Raw genomic sequence first — 20,984 nt, 5'->3', positions numbered from 1 at the left:
CTCTATTAAATATCAATTAGCTGCAGCTCTAGATATACAAACATGCATACGTAGGTGTAGGTAGGTGTTACAGTCGGTGGCACACTGGGCCTGCTGGGCTCAACAGGAGGTTGTCCAAGTGGTCCGAACTGGAATGAAAACTTAACAACCAACGATGTACATGCACAGCTGATGCTACCCACATCACCATCACCATAAACAATGACAACTGTCACTTTTTGTTGCTGCTGGACTCAGTGTGCTGTTTCTACTGTCAATAACGTCAAACATCTTTACCCAGATTACACAATCATTAGTCGTTATTAAAAACACACACACTCACACAAAAGGATCCAAACACTCAAAACAAATGATATCACCCTGTGTGTACAGTACACACACAAAAACTCCTTTCTCATCATATCAGTGTGATGTCATGGGACAAGGCTTTTGTGAGTGAAATTTGAGCTCAAAAACATTGTATTCAAACACACATACACACCGGCTGCCATTTCCTCTCCCTCTCCTCCCTGCTCATGTTCTTGTGGTTCTAGTCAACAACCTCAACCGCTCTGGTCAAACTGTACGATGCAGGTCACAAGCACAGAAGAACTGGAACCTGTAGAACATGAAACAATGATCTCATTCCTCTCCAGTTCACTTTAGGTCGGGGCTGCTACGTGCACATCGTGAACTTCTTGTAATGATGAAGTGCTGCGATGATTTGTTCGAGAGAAATTCAATTGAAAGTAGGAAGAAAAGGGCGCGCAGAGTCTCTCTCAGCACTTCAGCAACAGGTTAGCATCACCTCATCAATGCACCGATGCAAACACACACACACACCAATGTCCAGTCGTGTCGGTTGCATTTCAACCTCGAGGGCTTGTAGCTTCTAAATATAGACCCCCTTTATATAAAGACGCCGTGTGTGTGAAGAACACAAAGACTTTTATGTCCTGCTGAGAAAGCCGCTTGCTTCTGCTTTTCATCCTCCCCATCACTTCCCCTCCAGCAGCTCAGCATGAGGCACCTTCAACCACCAAACACAAGCACACACACACTCGCACATAATACGATTAATGCAGCAACTTTGGTGCCATCTAACCAAAGAAAGCTCTGTCGTTTATGGGCACGCAGCAAATTTAGGCTGTTACTCATCAGGAAGGCAGCCAAGATCAAGCCTGCTTAGTGACTCACGGATGGATTTATTCTTATAAAAGGGGTATTAATGCAACTGTACGGGTGTTTGTTGCTTCATACCCTCCTTAGTTTTACTTCATCACAACCTGTAACATTGTGAATTCACCCAGGGAACAGGCACTTGCATGATTAGGGGTTGTTGCTGGTAGTTCCTGCGACATCAACACATTGGCATGTGTTTCCAGATGTGAGGGGAAACTCCACGAAGTCCATCAACTGACAAAGAAAGGACTTTTCTGACTCTATTTCATTGTATATTGTAAAAGTCTATGCGCCATATGCCATTAGTTTCACATATTTTTTTAGTAGCAGTATTTTACCATAGTGCTACAATCAGCATTAGCAGTATTTTGAGTACTAATGTTACCTACTTGACACAGGAAACAGCAAACTTGAGCATGTGGTTCATCGCTCTACAAAGGTGTGAAGTAATGTGTGTATGAACATACGATGTGGGTCTGAGGAGGAAGAATGACAGCATGTTAAATATAAGGCAGTGACCCCAGTCGCAGAAAAAAGCCAGACATACCACACGCACGGTAATGAAAATATAATTAAAAAGAAAAAAGGCTGTAATAGCAGCTAATTATTCAGGTGATGTAGTTAATGTGGATGTTGAAGTGTTTAAGAGCCATCCAACCAGTTCATCAAGACCTGAACACGGCTGAAGTACAGCTGAAATGCCACAATCTGGGTTAACCTGTAGATGACATCACTGGCTGTTGTAGGCTGTAGGTCGGGTATATAAGCTCCTATCTGCTGTCAATCAAACGACTGCCATCTCAGGATCCAGCTGGTGTAGAGGGATAATGGTGTCTGCTGTGAAATGACAGGGTCTTTTATTTTTACAGGTAAAAGCATGTCATTTTGTCACACTTCGAGGCATTGGCTTAACAGAATAATTGCCTAAATTGTCATTTTTTTTGTGTTCAGGGGTTCAGTAGTTTAGACTGAAATGGAATAAAAATGATCTCCAGCCACTGTGAGCTGCTGCGGTTGTTGCTTCAGAACAACCAGTGGATTGAGATGTTACAGAGTGACAGTAGCTGGATATGTGTTTACACAGTGAAGTGTGTTACAGAAACACTGCAGTTCTGTAGAATCAATCAGGCCCGACGACTGAGAATCGGCATGGATAAAACACCAAACGCGCCGCGTGTGACACCGAGCTCTGTAAACAGTGTGACCTCTATAGCCCTACATGGTCTTGCACGCTGATGTGTTTCTGCAACAGAAGCTGGTTATCACAACAGGAACCCGATCCAGCCATTTTATAGTCAAGAGGAAACACGCTGCATCCCTTCAAACAACAGACATTGTGTAAACATCCACGTCTCACTGTGTAAAAAATCAGACAGCCTCTGCACACGTGTTTGCATGTACACACTCACATTCTCGAGGATAATGATGGAGGGTGTGTGTGTGTGTGTGTGTGTGTGTGTGCATTTCTATTTACATAAACCATCCTAATAGTTGGACCACATCTCTCTCTTTCCTTGTTAACATGTCAGGCACGGGACCCAGAAAGAACCGCCCCACCTTTCTGAAAGTGATGAAGTGTTTAATGAGGGGTTGCCCTGGCAACGGGCATGTAAAGACGTCAACGATCCGCCCTCATTAGCCCCTGACAACAACTTGGTGCGACGCAGGAATTTTTTCCTTTTGCTGACAGCGTCGGTGACGAAACTAACGTGTGACCGGACCAGCGTGTTATTTTTAACTCCAGTGAGGTCACACGCCGACATGGAGATGGAGCAGATGACAAAAATGACAGCCATCCCTGCCCTCTCTGTGCCCTCGGGCACCTGTAGCGTCTGTGCCGCCTTTGAGAAAACAAGAAGTGAACAGGATCTGTTGGTTTTACGCTCACATCACGTATTAAATCACAGGAGTGAGTGACAGCTGTGTGCCGGCAGGACAGGGAATGACGCGACACCCGTGACGTCAGCTAACCGCTAGGCTTGGCAGACACAAAGAAGCAGAACAAAATGAAGATGAATTAACGCAGAAAGTGTGTACACAAGGAAGGACAAGTGGAAAGCGTAGTTTCCCATGCTCGCTCATGATGTCACGACCCATAACTTATTGATTCACTTGACAGTTGATTGTGATTTTGTGTTGAGACGCGTTCTCTCTCACATTAGACATCAACACACGCTCACACAGAGAAACAACCACACAGGAGTGTGTGAACCTGTGCAACTACATACAGTACATATGTGGTACGAGGTTCAAAGTGAGTTGAGAGCTCGTGCAGCAGGATGCAGTTTATCAGTGGAAATAATAACAATCAGTACAATCATGATTGTGACAATGAGACATTAAAAGGGCAAATGCAAAAGCTTCTCTCTTCCTGGATTTGATTTGCTTCCTATTTAAACATGATACTGAGGAAGGACATGAGACACAGGAACAATGTTTTCAACCAATGGGACTTCTCTGGCTGATAAAGAAAGTTTGATTGTTCGGCTGATGCTAAAAATAGGGTGTTTTCCAAAACAAAAGAAAATGCAGGTCTGTGCAGCTGTCAGTCACTTATCCTTGGTTTGACAATTGCTTTACTCATGGACAAGAATGGCAGAAGAAATCACTGTAAGCTACTAGTTTTATGTACAGTAAATGTTTCTCATGAGTTTGTTGGATCAAAGAGCTACAGGGCCAGCAAATGTGAGTCTTTCTACCCCTGAATGTTCAAATTTAATTTGGTTTTTAGTCTTCTATATGTTCTTGTGCATGTTAAAGATCTTGAAAGTTAAAAAGTTCAAAGTCCACACCAACAGAAGCTCCTCTCTCCCACAGAAAACACTGCTCCTGAAACGCCTCGTCATTAGTCTTGCCTTTCATTTTGTGTTTTTGTGACATCACACAACGAGCTTAATGAGCTCAAACGGAGCATTTCAGACAGAGGGGCAATACAGTGCTGCAGCAGTGGACAGTATGTGAAAACTTTTCTAGCAGTGACCCGAAATAAAAATATGAACCTGAAAATGAGCATTATATTTCTCCTTTAATGCAGAGATAGTTTGATATGAAAATTTGAACAGTAAGCAAAACGAAGAGAAAGACAACGCTTTGATTAGAGAGGTCCATTCTCTTCTCAAGTCCTCTAAAAGCTCTCGATGTTTTTCTAGCATTTCGTATCGGTTGGTAGCTCGTCATGCTCTAAATAATGAGCCCAGCTACTCTACTGTACTTTACACTTTGACTTCATATTTTCCCCTTACTCATGTGTGTGCGTGAATGTGTGTGTGTCATCATGGGGAGCAGAGACGTAATCAGGTTAACATTCCTGACCTGCTAGTTTCTGCATACCAGAGATAACTGTGTAAACTTGAGAGACTAGAGGGGGAGTGTAAAAAACCCATGCGCATGACCCAAACACACACAATCAGCCAGGACTGTATGCACACAAACACAAAATGCAGCAGTGACAGTCTGAATATTTGACACACAACACACATGCATAAATGATTTTACATGAAGCGAGCCAAAGAAATAAAAAAAAACAATCAAAGACTTATTGCCACACAGGAGCGTGGAGATCAAGCTACAGCAGATGCAGAGTTCAGAGTACATGACAGCGAGGAGACCATACAGAGAGATCATACAGTTGATTGAAATGGACAAAGTTCATAGAAGAGACAGACGTAAAGAGCTCTGTTCAGTGTGTGTGTGTGTGTGTGTGTGTGTGTGTGTGAGTGTGTATGTGTGTGTGCACAGCCAGCGAGTGGAAGAGGCTTAGTCTCGAGCAGGAGCACAGGGACAAAGCGTCTCATTCTGCTCCGAGCATCAAGGAGGACGGAGAGGTAACATGAGAGCCGTGACCGGGCATGAGAGAGGGGTCTGAGGATAAAGGAGACACGCACTGCTATTCTGAACCAGCCTTTGTTGGCAGCCCCCACCCATCCTCCTCCTCCTCCTTCCCTCTGTCTTTCCTTGGCTTGGTTCTGACCAGGTAAGTTGATAGGAACATTGGATTCAGCCCACTCTGTACAATGAACAACTCAGTGATTCATGACAAGACGGAGAGACAGAAAACAGGCCTGAGTAAGAGAAGAGAAGTCTGAGATGGAAACAAAACGAGAGCCGACGTTTAAACTACTTCATCAGACTTCTTTGTGTTTTAGTATAAAAGTCACATGCAAGGTTGTCTTTTTATATATTTTACAGAAACTAAACATCATATTCATTTTGTGTCAATAAAAGCACAGTATTATTTCTGCCTCTAACTCATGGGAGTTGTTTTCTTCATTGTTAAACAACCAACATTACCTTTCCTCTGATGTTTTTGCCAATTGAAACGCACCGAGTTTGAACATTATTGGAAACGTTTGGAATACTGTAAGGACACAAACCAACAAAGTATAAAGGTAAAGTCGTTAAAAGATATTATAATGCATAAATTATAATAATTATTTTGAAGTAAAAAATTAAAAATATTTTGGTGAAATCTTTGCTGAAATACCTCTTTTTAAGCTTTGCTGCAGTAGGACCTTTTGGTAATTGTTGGTGGTTTTGAAGGCTGTTTGCACATTTTCGCAACTCAACTTAACATTATTATAAATATATAAAGTAATATATTCTGTTGGCATCAATATAAGGTTTTTTTTGGGTGTTTCATGTCTTTAATAAAGGATAAGTTCATCCAAATAATGAAAATTTATTTAGTATCTAATCACTCCCATACCAAAAGTTGGGTCGTCCACAAAACATTTCTGGAGCTTCACAGGAAAACAGCGTTGCAGCATTCTCTGAAACAACTGTTCCTCCAAAAGCCCCGAATCCGAACTTGATTTGAAAAGATGTCATTTACACCCCTTTTAAACCAAATCTTCACAGTGGCTGCTAAGCTAAAAGTGTTACGACCTGTCTGAAGTGCTTGCACAAGCTCAACTGTGCTACAAGGTTATAAATAACATCTTTTCAAATCAAATTAGGATTCTGGGGCTTCCAGAGACTTGGATTACGCCGGTCGAGCTGTATTGAGCCATTTTATGATGTTTTGGGTTTTTTTCACATTTTAAAAAGTCCCCATCTACTTAGGAGAATCCTGCAACGCTGTTTTGAAGCTCCAGAAACGTTTTGTCAATTACAAAAATTCACCTGACACTTTTATTGTTGGGTGAGCTTACCCTTCAAGGAGTCAACAGGAAATAACATGGGGAGAGAGAGATGAGGGATGACATGCATCCCTAAACCAGACTTGAACCAGGGATATTGCAATTAAATGCACAGCACCATAACCCCTAGGTCACAAGAGCAACATGACTGTTAAAGTTGCTTGCAAACTAATTGCTTTGCATTGAAAACAAGGCAAAATACTGTACAAGGCATATCTGAAGCATCTGTTTACATGGATTATTCACTGTAATTATATATTTGTAACTGAATGTTGAATTTTTTAGTTGCTTTAGAGGTTTAGAGGGTTAGTTTCTCTCATGCAGAGCTGAGGAACTGTGTGTACTTGCGCTACAGTTGAGAGTCACTGGACAGACGATGTTTGCTACAGTTTGAAAGCCCCAAAGCATCGATACCGGAAAGCATACAGAGCGAGTAGTTAAAAAAGTGGTAAATGCATATTTTATAAAGTGATATTATGTAGGTTCCCATCCAGATAGGTCAACAATCCTCAGTTAGTTTCCAAAAAGAAAATGAAAATCAATGTGTTTCTATAAAGTATAGTTACAAATACACTGTGAAGACGTCAAACAAGATATCGAAACCACAACGACTGTAACTAATTTCATTGTAATGGCATGAGCTGTATGTTAGAGACATGGTTCATTTGCTAATCAGTCTACTCTGTGCTGTTTTTGCTGGGGGAGTAGCATAGCAACACATGGTGCACCTACAACACAACACAGGATATAAAAGAAGAAGAAGCGAAAGCATGTCCTTCACTTTCCATCATTCATTTTCCACAACTTTACCATCGTGCTGAAGAAGAACAACTTTCATCTTGAAGCAGAACAACTTTCGTCTTGAATTTTGCACATAAAGCGAGGCGGAGGAAACAAAGAACCTGCCTACGGCAATTTAAAACCACATCCAGTCAGATTTCTCTCTGACAGGACCATGAACTAGTCTGATGTAATAACAGACTAGCCTGGCTGGTTGTTACACGTACCTTAATTAGAACATTATTGTCTCTGCAGAACTGACAGAAATGATTTGTTTTCATGCACAGTAGGTCACAATCATGTTGAAATATGAGCTTGGGGCGTTATAACATCTCTGCATGACTGCTCATGAATTACAGCGTGACGCCCGAGTCACTGTTGATGCATCTGACTGCACTGACATCAGAAAAAGTCCCCATAATGTTGAAGGTGCCTTCAGATCCGATGCAACACCAAAAACAAAAATCCAAATGAGGGATAATGATAGAAAGAGAGAAATGACTGATGTTAACACAGGTGCTGCAGGGGTCCTTTTACATATTATGAGCTTTGGTAGATTGATCTGCCTTAAAGAGGTCGATTAAGGAGTGATCATAAAGAAAAACCACACACATACACACACACACACACACACACACACTGTGGCATCAGTGTTTGCACATTCTCCATGTGCCCAGAGTGCCCTGGACACACAAACACTCAGAGCTGCATGCTGAGGGCCACAATAGGCACATTACTGCACTCTGAGTCATCCCCTCTTCCTTTATGCCCGTTCCCCCTCTCTCCTCTCCACATGCTGCTCTTTCTTTCCCTCTTTTCACTCCTCTCCTCTCTCTCCTATGTGCGACGGGGCTTTAAACCCCAATTAAAAAATAGGGAAAAAGGGAGCGAAGCAAATGCTGGAGGCTATACTGAACTCCAGTCATATGACAAGCATGTGGTTAGCTGAGCAGCTGATGCTTAAACTCTTACCAAACCAAAACACTTTCATTGAAATATGTAATCTTAAATCCACTACACCGTCCTTTAGTTTGGGTTTTTCTCTGTGCAAATGCTGTCGCCGCACAGATACATGCAGGGGAGACACCCTCTTGTTCACTGCAACCACATCGGCATGATAATTAAGTTAAATTACCTAGGATTATTTAGATGTCATATCAAAGTGGTTGTACCGGCACAGTATTACGGTGTGTAAGTTTAATTTACATGTTTGACTAGGTGTGTGATAAAAGAATAAATTAAGGTAAAGCAGATATGTAACTGAGTGCATTCCTGTCTTCACTGAATTACAACAGCCTTCATCGAGAATTAAACCGATAGTTAAACAGTTTGGGAAATATGCTTATTCACTTTCTGGCAGAGAATTATAAAGAGTTATTTTGTGACCTCTAGAGGTGTTGGTTGGTGGATTAGCCGTCTTCTGGCTCGAGCTTCTCGTCTTTAAGTTGACAAACATGAGAGCAGTAGTAGAAGTATTCAGATCTTTTACTTTAAGGTCCAGTTTGTAAAAAAGGTGATTTTTGAGTCTCATTTCCAGCTCGTCATATAATGAGGCTTTGGGATTGTAGGTCGGAACAGCCGCCATCACAAAGTGTCAGTATTTGACGAGTTGGGAATAAGACTCAAAAATCAACTTTCTTACAAATTGGACCTTTAAAAAGGAGACACATGCTCATTTTCAGGTTCATAATTTTATTTTGGTCTACTACCAGACTAGGTTTACATGTCCAGCGCTGCAGCACTGTATTCCCCCTCTGTCTGAAACGCTATGTTCCCCATCCTGATTGGTCAGCTTCTGTTGGTACGAACCTTTTAAACTTTCAAGATCTTTTACATGAACATAGGAAACACTGAAGGAATGGAAAAAAACTAGACCATAATAGGTCTCCTTTAAGTATCAATACAACAGTGTAGAAATGCTCTGTTATTCTGCAAAAGCGTCCAAATATACTTAAAATACCAAAAGTTAAGCAACTCATAATGCAGAATGGTCTATTTCAGAATAATGTATGTTACTGGATTATAATCGCTGATGCGTTCACATGTGAGCATTACTTTAATGTTGCAGCTGATACAGGTGGGGCTAATTTTAACAAAATAACAAGCAACTGAAGGTATCAAATACATGCAGTAGGGTAAAAAGTACAATAGTAAGTAAAGTACAAGTACCTCAAAATTGCACTTAGTTACTTTTCACCACTGCACTGCACGAGATACTGGTATTAAATTTCTCATCTTACTGTCTGGAAGAAAATAAAAAAGCTTCTCCCAAACTGATGGATACACGTTATTTCCAGTTGCTTCTTCCACTGACCAGTCTTCAATATTGATGTCATGTGTTTATCTTCTGAGGTAAGACTGTGGTTTTGCCCATTTGCCCTCATGACTGAGAGTCCTCTGCATGCAGACACACACACACACTCACAAGCACCTCATGCGTCTGGGCCACACTGCAGTAGTGCCCCAGACGAACCTAACCCACCCTGTCAACCTTCACACTGAGCCCATTGTCCGCTCTCACACACTCATTTCACACACCTTATTGGACATTATTAGAGAAAATAATTTCACGAGCCGTCCCGATTCACCTCTCCCCGTTTTTCACTGAGCTCGTGCTCCAAGAACCAAAAAGAAGAACCAAAAGTGTGACATTTCGATGGCGGTTACTAACAAACATCACTTCAGCCTCTCTCTGTGTTATGAAAGTGTGTGTGTGTTTATCTGTTCTTGATCTGCAGTGCTCTCCCTGCGCTCAAAGGGCCCTGTGTTGTGTACTCTCTCTGACATGCAAAGAAATTCTCTCTAACTGGCTCGTACAAACTCTCTGCATGATCACTTCCCACCGAATGCCGCTCAGCTCTGCTCTGAGGCTCCCAATTGGATTACAGCACAAAATCGTTTTTACTGATGCTAATCGCTGGATTAGTATCATAAGGTCTCCTTTGCTCAGATCGAGAGAAGGAATGCAGGGGCCCAGGAAATACATGAATGACACAAAAATCAGGTAGGCCTTAAAGGATAATTCCACTTTATTACAACTTGGGCCTCATATTACTAGTTTTGGCTGTTATTTCTACTGGTTATGAAAACACTGGACTCCATTGAAGACCCTCTGCTGCATTTCATTGAATCTCTGCAGCCACCTGAAGGCAGCTGGACAGATATGTTGATGATCTGCAGCCTCTGATTGGAGATTTTTTTCCCCACCAGAGCGCAGTGACTTTACACACAGCTATCCAGTGTGTTTACTTTGATAAGTCCCTTACAAGTTACACCAGACTGGTGCAAAATAACCCATACAATTATACACACACTCAGCATTATGTCGTTTATGTAGGGGAGACGTCAGAGTACAACGGTCGATCCTTTCTGAGTATCATTGCCTCTTTTCCAGCTTCATTTCCAGCAAAAGTGGCGTTTGATGTTTTAAATGCATGACGGTGCACTCCTGTGTCACATTTTAAGATATGATGTGACCAGGTCTTGTGTGAGAAACATAATCAGCTGCTTCAGAGCCATGAGACCGCTGATGTGGCCGGCTCAGTGAGTATGTATTAATCACCCCACCGCTCTCTGGTCTATATTCGCCTTCATTCAGCACTCTTGCACTTTGCTCTGTTGCACATGCATGAACAAAAATAGCAGGTGCGCTTGAAGACGTCCACGCGGCCCGTCCTGTTGTTGTGCTTGCACAATTACAATAGGACCTTTAGATTAAAGCTTCCAAAGAAGAGAAATGTTTGAAGGTGAACAGGAAGTCAGTCTCTCATTAAAGTCTAAATCTAAAGTTGATAAATAGCTCTATATTCCGATAGTAATCTCTTTTATAGACTGTTCAGTCAGGACATCTCCATAAAGAGGTGGAGGTGGAGAGCAGGATCCTCCTGTTTGCTGCTATGACTGGCGATTACCGCCCTGTATTCATGTGGTAATGTACAGTGGAGGGGGGAGATTGCTGCAAAACAGTTACAGCAGCTTTAAAGTGGACAGTTTGAGTAATAATTAAAGTTCATCTTCTTTTTCTCTTCCAGATAAATCCGGCAGAACTTGGGTTTGTCACCAGTCGCGACAGTCTTGACTGGCAATATTTACACCTTGTGAATCTGTGTGTGTGTCATCATAGCAATTTGTGGTCCTGGAGAGCCCCACTGTCACTGGCACCAACACAGCAGAAGTTTGAGAATGTTGCCAGGTGTTTATATGTCCGTCAGACTGCGGACAGATTTTAATGTTTAATGAAAAGGTTAGGTGCACCAGTTCAGCCAGTGTGAATAATTAGTCTGGAGCCCTGCCATGAGTACTGAGTAGCAGTGGCGGATTCAGGATGTTTGAGGTGCAGGAGGGGAAAATAAAATGAAAGGGCACTAGCTGTATTTTGTCCACTGGAAGAGCACTTTATCATATTTTATCTACCAAAGGGGCATCCAAGAGAGCACTTTCGCAGTTTTTTTCAAACATAGGAGCACCAGGGGGGACGACTGCCCCATCACAAGATGGTTTCTCATTTAAAATACATTTTAAAACCTGTATGATGACTGTTTCTTGCCCCATCACCTCATCAAACATTCCTTTAATACACTCGCCAGTGCGACAGATTAGCTTTGTGCATTCTCCCGAATTGTCGTTTCAAGATCACAATCTCAGCTTCTACTCAAAAATTCAAACCCCTCAAATCACCATCTATCATCTCCGTCTGATACACACACCCCTGCCACCGGGCTCCGGGCAGCGGCGTGTGATTTGAATAATCAAATGTCCTTGTGCGAGCTAAGCTTACCCAGCAGCTCACCGCCAAACAGCCAGGAGACGCCAAGCACGGTCAGTCATGCAAAGCTGTTCCGCTACCATGCAAATGTGGGAGAGCGAGACACACACACCACAAGGAGAGAGAGGCAGAAGTGATACATTTTGAAAATAGACGCCATGTTAATTACATATACAACTTTTATAACCTATGTGAGATTCAGAGCATTTGGTGAATTTGGTTTGTTATCTTCACTCAGCCATCAAATGTCCTGCAGCCTGACAGAGGCGTGGTTTGTACGTCCACCTGCCAGTGTCCTGCTAATTGACTGGCATTTATTCATTGACCAACAAAGGTTTGGGCTGATAAGCAGAGTGTATTTGCCCAGTCGCTCTGACACATATGGGAGGCTTTTTAATAATCCAAGCTGCAAGACAACCCCCCCCCACCCACCCTACCGCATGACCTCAGATCAGGAAAGAGAATGAAAGTGTGGCTGCCGGTTGTAATTTAGACCAAATTAAGTCAGCGTCCTCACCTACAGCGCCGCTCGACACGGAACCTTGTCGCTTTCACACAAACAATACGACCTTGTCCGTCACACTGGGCCTTTATCTGGAAAATCAGGGCCAACTGTTACTTTACAATGTGTGTGTGTGCAGAATACATGTGCAAGAGAGTGAGGTAAACAGGAGGTGGTGTGTATGATCCCATTCCCAGGGCCAAACTGCTTCTCCAGGGAGGGAGATAAAGAAACAGCCCCTTCCAAAACGGAGGTGGAAACAATGGCCAGGGCAGGGGCTCTCTGTCGCAGCTGTGTGCGTTTGTGTGTGTGTGTGTGTGTAAGGTTGCTGATATTTCTTTGTGTTTCTAATCATCTAAATGAAGAACAAGAAGAAGCTGCTGCCTCATTTTACACTTTAATCAGATTTCCTTGTTACAAAATGCAGAACTAGATTAACTTGTTCAAGAGCTGAATGGCATTCTCTAGCGTGCTAAACTGACATTTAATATGATAGTGCATAATAATATATTACATAAAGAGTGCTTCCTCCACTGCTGGATCCGACACAGCTCGCTGGCTGTTAAATGTGTCGTAACTCATCACAGATTAGCCTGCTGACACGCTCAACAATCCAGTAATGTGACCATGGGTGACACTGACAAGACTCAACAGGTTCTCGCTTACACTCACACACACTGTAACACACCCACTGACGTCAACACAAAGTCGCTGCGCATCTCACTGATGACGAAATACAACAAGTTGCTGGCGTCAGAGGAATGGAAACCGTTAAGCCGACACACCTTTTGGCAAACTAGGTGAAGTGGGGGAACACAAAGCCAGAGCAAGCTGTGACCATACAGCATGTCCGCTGTGCTGCTCCGTGTGTTTTTAAACTGTATGGCTTGGCTTAACCTGTAGCTGATGTCTAACAATCACTGGAAAACATGAATCATGTTGTGCGGGAGTAGGGGATTTTTGACTCATCACGTCCTAGAAAGTATAAATGCTCCAACTTGTATTGTCCTGTCCCGAGTGTGAATTCCCCCCCATATTTTTCCACTGACTGGAAGTGTGCGAGGAGGCAAACAACCAAAAGAAAAGGTGAGACGGACTGTGGCAGTGGCAGTGGGTGGATGAGGGGGTTGTGGGGGGGTGAGTGGATGAACAGGAGGTGGGATGCGAGGAGGAAGAGGAGGCAGCGGAGCGTGAGAGGAAGTCGACGATAAGGCAGGCAGAGGGGACCGGAGATGAGCGGATAAGGAGAGGAAGTACGGGATTTAGAGAGGAGGTAGAGAGGCGAAGGCACGAGAGGAGGAAGAACAGGAAGGGACATGTGCCAAAGAGAGTAAGAGGAAACTAACATCAGTAGCTTTTCATACCAGGAAACAAGGAGGAGAGGAGAGGAGAAAGAAGGAAAGAAGAGAGGAAGGAAAGGAAAGGAGAGGATTTATATTCATATTAGGGTTACATTTTCAGGAAACACCTCGCACATCATCATCATTAGGAGCGACAAAGCATCCAAGTCTTATTTCCAGGCGGTAGAATGAGAACATTGTCATGGGGGGAACTAAAAGGTAAACTGAGGAGAGGAAATAGCGACAGAGGCAGAAGAAGGGAGTCAGTGAGGCCTGTCCAACAAAAGAGCAAATGCACCAGAGCTGCATCATGGTTGAATGGAGACAGACCTCTGGTTTCCACACTATTAGTTCTTGTTCCATCAGGAGGAGGTGGAGGAGGAGGGAGGAGGGGCCGACTAAATGGGATTTTGGCGAGCATTATTGCCAGGTGTATAGAGCCAGGTTAGACTTCAGAAAGGTGTGGGAAGTGTGGAGTCTGGATGCTGTTTGTGACTGATTTTGACGGCCTCAAAGAGTGGGGTTAATGCTCCGATCAGGAGACCTGTCAGATGACTATTAACTCAGGGGTGGTGTCGGGAGTTGAAGCTCCTCCGTGCTCCTCCACAGAGAAGTGAATGGAAAAACGTGTCAATGGAACACAAGCAGGGAGCCTGTGAATAAACAGAGCCAGTGACTCACCCTTTCTGGGATGGGAGAGATGGATGAACGTGGGCGGGGGTGTGGGGTACCGGCCTGCCTTCACAGCCCCTCTAAACACACCAATGTAGGCATTCATGCGTACGCACATGGTCCAACTCATGTGTCGCACTCAGTTGGCCCGACCAGGACAAGCTGTCTATTGTCCAAATGTCTCACCTAAAGCTGGAGCTCCGAGCAGGGCAGGAGTTCTGTATTTAGGGGATTTGGGGGATTGCTGAGTGTGTGTGTGTGTGTGTGTGTGTGTGTGTGTGTGTGTGTGTGTGTGTGTGTGTGTGTGTGTGTGTGTGTGTGTGTGTGTGTGTGTGTGTGTGAAAGGCTTTGCAAGGCTTGGGAAAGATCAGGCTCAGAGTGTCTTTTTGTTTGCGGGATTTAAAGTACTTTTGTCAGATTTCTTTTTCTCTTGCTTGATTTTCAAAAAAGCAAAAGTAAAACTCAGCTCTGGATCGGTCGACTGAGGTCAGAGCTTTTACTCAGAATCAGTGGCGGGAGTATCTTGGTATCTCTCTTGCATGTCGACACATTTCCCCAGAATTCAGCATCACATGTTTGTTTTGTTTTTTTAAACTTGTGGATCTTCTCAAGAATCTAAAATAAAGTTTTGTGTGTTTGGGCAGTTGGTTGCAGCGGGAGAGTGGGACTTGAAAAGTTGAAAACAGTGAGGTAGAAGTAAACCATAAAAGAATGCTAATTTCTCTGTTTTTTGCTGACTACGGAGTCTGTGTCTAAATTGGATGCTGTGGAGACGGAGCCGCAAACTGGTACCCAATGTATATTTAGGATGAATCAACATTCCAGAAAGAATCCAGAAGGACTCGATGAGTGTTGCCATGTAAGAAGCTCTATGATTTTCAGTTTTTCTTGGGTATGTAAAAAATCTTGAGAGTTAAAAAGGTCAAAGTCTGCACCAACAGAAGCTCCTCTGTCCCACAGAAATCGCTGCTCCTGAAACGCCTCGTCATTAGTCCCGCCTTTAATTCCGTGACTTTCTGACATCACACTAAGTCACCATGTCACACATTTGCATCATTTATGCCTCGTGGCTGGTTTGACACGTCAGACTTGATTTAGCACAGCTGCTCTGTTGTTGTTAGCAGTGCTGGCTCAGGCATGTGTGAGCTGACCAATCAGAGCAGAGTGGGTATTCAGGAGGGGGGCCTTAAAGAGACAGGAGCGTTTCAGACAGAGGGGGGATAGGGTGCTGCAACACTGGACAGTATGAGAAAACTGCTGTGTTTTTTGAGCCTTAAAGCAGGTAAACATATTCTAGTAGTCACCCAAAATAAAATGATGACCCTGAAAATGAGCATATGTCTTCTTTCAGCATGTGTTGTGACACAGAGTTCTCAAGTGTCTCATTGTCACATGTTTCTTATTAGCTTATCAACAGTATTAATCCCATGTGATTCAAATGTACAGCAAAATGTGAATCTATGCACTCAATTCATACAGCAAGCAACGTTTTAACATGAAAATAACTGTCATATGATAATGTACTTTGAGGTGTCCTTTACTGTGAAGCAGCTGTAGGCGTTGGACAATTTCTGGTGCTTTTTTACGGGCAATCAGTCGAATACTATGCAAGGAAGGAACTTTGAGTTTTATGACGGCTCGGGAAGAGCAAGGCAAAGGAGAAGAACGGCGTAAGAGTATCAAAACTCCCGACAACAACAACCTCTCTCACAATACTCGGGGGAGTAGTTTTGGTTTGTCTAAAGAAAACACAAAAAAGGGGAAGAGAAGAAGATGAAGCCACAAGCGAATTGCACAGGCAGCACCACCACAACATCTCAAACGTGTTCCAACAATATCTGTTTTCATCATATGGAAACAGTTGGAAGATCCAGCAGCAGATCCATCTCACTGAATTAAACCATGGCAGGGACCACTCACATGAGAGAGGAAAACAAAGACTGTGCTGCACAAAAGCAGATTAGCAGAGTGGGTAAGCTGGCTGTAGAGAGCTACCCAGTATTTCCTGGAATATTTGCAAATGTGGGGAGTTTTTACAAAGCTGCTGAGCAGGCAGTGGAAATCTGCTAATCTAATCACCTACCAGTTTAATTGGCAGATAAAAACACATGGCCTTCTCAAACTGCTGCCGGTTCTCAAATAAAGACCATATTTCCCATAACACCCATCGCTTCCTGTTGCAAAGAGGATGTTAGCTCTTCTCCCCCCTCCCCAACCCTGCACATGTTTGTTTTGAAGTTTTCAGTTCACTAATGAAGAAACATTTGCTTAGTGTTGCTATTCCCAAAGGTCTTTTACTTATACCACCATGTACCTTGTGAGAAATTCACATGTAAGTGATTAAGTCTCTGAGGTTATTACAGTAAAATGCTGAATTTTAAATACAGTGGTATCATTTGCAGTAGTTATTTGTAATGCTGCTGTGGACAAAAAAAAGTAAAAACCTCCAGTTAAACTCAATGAGCAGACAGAAAAGCAGTGATGTACACACTCACACAAAAGTAAAAGCCAAGGCAGTAAAAGTATGCTCTCTAGAAGAACAGAAAAACTGACAATTACTGAAATTGTTTGGGCAGCTAATTGAAAAAACAAGTCCCCATCTACTTCAGTTGTTTAGGAGAATGCTGCAACACTGTTGTGCCGTGAAGCTCCAGAGATGTTTTGTGGACTACGAAACTTCACCCGGCTGGGTAGATAATGACTGAATTTTCATTTTGGGGTGAACTCTTCCTTTAAATAATGCCTGGTCCTTCAGCTACAGCTTTTGACGTCCTGGGGAAACATGAAAGCGATAGGTGACAGCAAAAAGAAGAAGAAAGAAATCAATGAAGCGCTCAGCGAGGAGACTAAAATTAACCTGATATGAACCGATGTTATTTTGACATGAAATGCAAAACATCTGATGTTGCACTGAGAAGAAGTGAAAGAGTTTGAAACTTTAAGCCATCACAGGTTAAGGTCGCAGGCATGGAAGACTTCAGATCCCTCTTGATAATAAAGTTAAGGTGCTCCTCAACAAAAGGATGTTGACTTTCGCATTTAACTGCATGTCGGGACATGCTTGTTTTTAACTCAGGAGGTGCAATGCAGTAAGATAAGTGCTGCGATTAGTGAACTATGCTTCCTCTGTTTAAACGTCATGTACACAGCACATGTGTTGCAAAAACAGCCAGACTAAACCGACTCCGTCCCAAACATCCCTCTGCCAGTCTGCTGCGCTAGATGTGGCATGGCAAAGCCTCACTGAGCAGTGCTCTCCTCCAACTGTGTGAGGGGAAAAATGCTAATTGCTGTAATTAGAGCCGAGCAAAGTTGTGACATTTTGTACATTCCCTCTGTCACAGCTGCCTGTTCACTTTGTCTGGCTGCGTGTTTAAACCCTTTCATTTACCTGTGAGAATAGTAAACAAAAAAGGGTTTAGTGTGAGACCGGGACACAAAAACAAAGAGTGAAAGAAGAGAAGAAAAGCAAGTGTACAACCCAAACTGGTCATCTGACAAGCGGCTTGAAAACCAATATGAATGTGTGGCTTTGTGCATGAACAGCCTTCCACCTGGAGAACGCAAACACCCAGTTTTACACACACATTTCCTACCTTTGTGTCGACAATGGAGCAGGCGATTTGTTTCACATAAGCCAGGTCTGCACTCTGGGGCATCAGGACGGACTCTCTGGTCAGGCCGATCTGGATGATGAAGGACACCCCTGCTGGAGTAGGAGGCAGTGAAGGCATCACAGCCCCACCAGGACCCTGCCCTAGTGACAGGTCCATCACAGGAAACCCACCCTGAGCTGGCATAGAGGGCATTGATATGGGGGTCCCCTGCTGCATCACAGCCGAGCCGGGCGGTGAGGAGCCCCCGGGAGGGAAGAAGACCTGAGCCATGGCCCCTGAGGGCATACAAGGGCTCGCGTTAGCCATTCGGAGTCCTGACTCTCTCAACATACACACTCACGAACACACGCCCAGGTGCAGTCAAGAGTTCTCAGAAAACCCACAGTCATTCAAACTGTCTGGAGGAGAGAGGGGGGCACACACACACTGAGCAGAGTTCCTCTGTGTCCTGTGTCCACCCCCTCCCAGCAGATCAAGGAAGAAATCCTTATCCAGGAAGCAGCGTTTTTTTCCCCTGCTTTCAGCCACTTCTTTCGCGCTTTCTCGCCCGCACACTCCTCTCACAGTCCAGGCATGACAAACACGAGCAATGTGCGTGAGAGGCTCTTGAAAGAAAGACAGACAGAGGGTGTAGAGGGGGAAACGACCCTCCTCTCCTCCTCCTCCACCTCCTTCCTTCCCTCCCTCACCTCTCTCGTCCAAAGGAGTTGCTCTGCAGAGGAGAAAGTCCAAAGTGGGTTGAGAAACTCCCTGCCGTGGGAGAGAGAAAACAAAAACAAATGCCAAACTTTGTTGTGCTCCTTCTCCAGGCTGAGTTACAAAATGGCCTCCTTGAACAGGAAACTGTGAGAATGAAGGAGAGCAAGAGACTGCTCTGCTTTTACGAGTCTTGCCCTGTTTCAGTTTCAGCCTCAGTTGAGTCTTTTTTGTGAAAAAGCACAGTGAGAGAGTGAGAGAGAGAGCTGTCTAAGGGTACCTCCCTCTCCCCCTCCCTCCTCCTGCCCTCTCCTCTGTGCTTTTGCCACAGCCAAGGAGGAAGTGAAATGACTGACACAGCCTGAAGCCAATAGACTCTCGGCAAGTCCCGCCTTTTGACTCCCTGCACTCCAACTTCTCCCTCCTCCCTTTCCTCTCTCTCTCTCTCTCTTTCCCTTCCTTGGTTTGGGGTTATCCGTCCTGTTTGCACCCTCCCTGCAGTCCAGCCCAGCAAAAGATCCCCTTACGCTGCCTGAGGGTGCAGAAACCCCTCCCATCTCCTCCTCATCTTCCCTCTTCTTTCTGTCCCTCTTGTGAAACTGTGTTTCCTGTCCTATTTGTCGTCTCTTAACACCTTTTCTCTTTGCATTTTGAGCAGGCACACCTCTGCCAGACTGCAGAATAGGACCACACCTACTGGAGAGTGGTTTTCATGCAAGTTTCAGTGAGATGGGGAACTCTCAGGGCAAGAAGGGTTGCACTTTGCACATGGCAGGATGTGCTTAGAAATTAGGCCCGGCTACCAGACTCACCAGCCCGACTGTGACTCTGCAGTATATTCTTGGATAGAAAGCATGCAGACCTCGCTAGAGAGTAATACTGCAACTCACCAACCACATGAACTTCGTCATCTTTAGCTCACCTTCCTCCCAGAGCTGTTACATCATACTTCTCAGCAGTTCCGATTCATCACAACAAATTTAAACTCTGCTACTGCACTCTGCTGAAATGCTGATGTGACAAGGGATCTCAGTAACTCAGCAGCTGCTCATAATGTCTGCGAGGATTCCTCTTTCCACCACAAGAGGGCGATGTTTGGATAGTTGGATAATGAATGAACAAATTCCAAGCAGAGATGAAGCCAAAGGCCATTTTAACTGGAGAATTGGTCTCATTTTACAAATGGAGACGGACGCGCAGGTAAAACAGTCAGGTGCTGCATGATCATAAGAAAGTAAGCCAAGATATACCAAAAAATTAGATAACACTATCAAATACATTTTTAAGTAATTAGGCTGAAAGAAAATCAACATTACATTTAAGATTTAAGAAATCTCACTTACCCAGGGGGCTGAAATTATACAGCATCTGTGGTGTGAATGTGTGATGATGTAGGAGTGGAGCAAAGGCTCTAAAATATAGATCACATACTCTCATGAGTGCATAATCAGCCTCAGGACGGCACAGTTGGATAAGCTAACATTTGTTGGAGCAAATGAAAGATGAGATTTCTTTTTAAACACCAAGCCAGGCTGTTGTACAGAAGCTTCTTTACCAGTTTCACCCATTAAATGTGACCGTGGAGGGCTGCGTTTAAAGGGAAACTCATCACAGTCACGTCTTACATCTGTTGTTATTTAAATCCAAAATAATGGATTTTTTGAGGTAATGAGTATTTTTTACGTTAATGATGCAATTAGGCTAAAAGAAACATGTTTTCCTACTGAACTATGCTTTGCCACCGAATCTGATGCTGCTGAATGTGGGACCACCACATACTTGGGACAGGACATGGCAGGGGCTACCACATTTTGAATTCTCTTTCTCAAGGAAAGTGCACCTGTGGGCAAGTATTTATTTATCTCCACCCCTAACATTAGTTATTTAAGGGGCCCTCACAAAGCTCAGATTATAACTCGAACTCACCTATCACCTGTAACGTCTTGTCCTGGTATTGAAACCTCTCAGTTCAACACTGGAACAAGCAGATCGAGTTGATCAACCAGGCCAGCAAGATCACTGGAGATAAACAATCACAACACTAGAACCTGTTTAACCAAATATTATATACTGTACGTGACCCCACCCGAAGAACTCGCTTATCACTCCAGCTTTCGACATCTGGCAGGAGACACATGGTCCCACTGGCCAGGAAAAAATGGTAGAAGAAGTCACTTCTTGAACACTATGCTGAACACTGTAAATGTAGGCTAAAAGAAACATGTTTTCCTACTGAACTATGCTTTGCCACCGAATCTGATGCTGCTGAATGTGGGACCACCACATACTTGGGACAGGACATGGCAGGGGCTA

General features: G+C 43.7%; 1 protein-coding gene across 1 annotated transcript in view; it reads right to left on the bottom strand.

The window, feature by feature from the left end:
- The window catches only part of prkd2 (protein kinase D2), a 39,125-nt gene extending 20,173 nt beyond the window's left edge, over positions 1-18,952 (bottom strand). Inside the window, exon 1 of the mRNA XM_084350724.1 lies at positions 17,955-18,952. Coding sequence (XP_084206850.1) covers positions 17,955-18,305 — 351 coding nt within the window. The 5' untranslated portion in view covers positions 18,306-18,952. The remainder of the gene's footprint in view (positions 1-17,954) is intronic.
- Between the last annotated feature and the right edge of the window lie 2,032 nt (positions 18,953-20,984).

Source organism: Pagrus pagrus, assembly GCF_965226575.1.
Source record: "Pagrus pagrus genome assembly, chromosome: 4".
In the NCBI taxonomy this organism is placed as follows: Eukaryota; Metazoa; Chordata; class Actinopteri; order Spariformes; family Sparidae; genus Pagrus; species Pagrus pagrus.
Note: the sequence above shows the minus strand (reverse complement) of the source record. Positions and strands in the feature narration are given on the sequence as shown.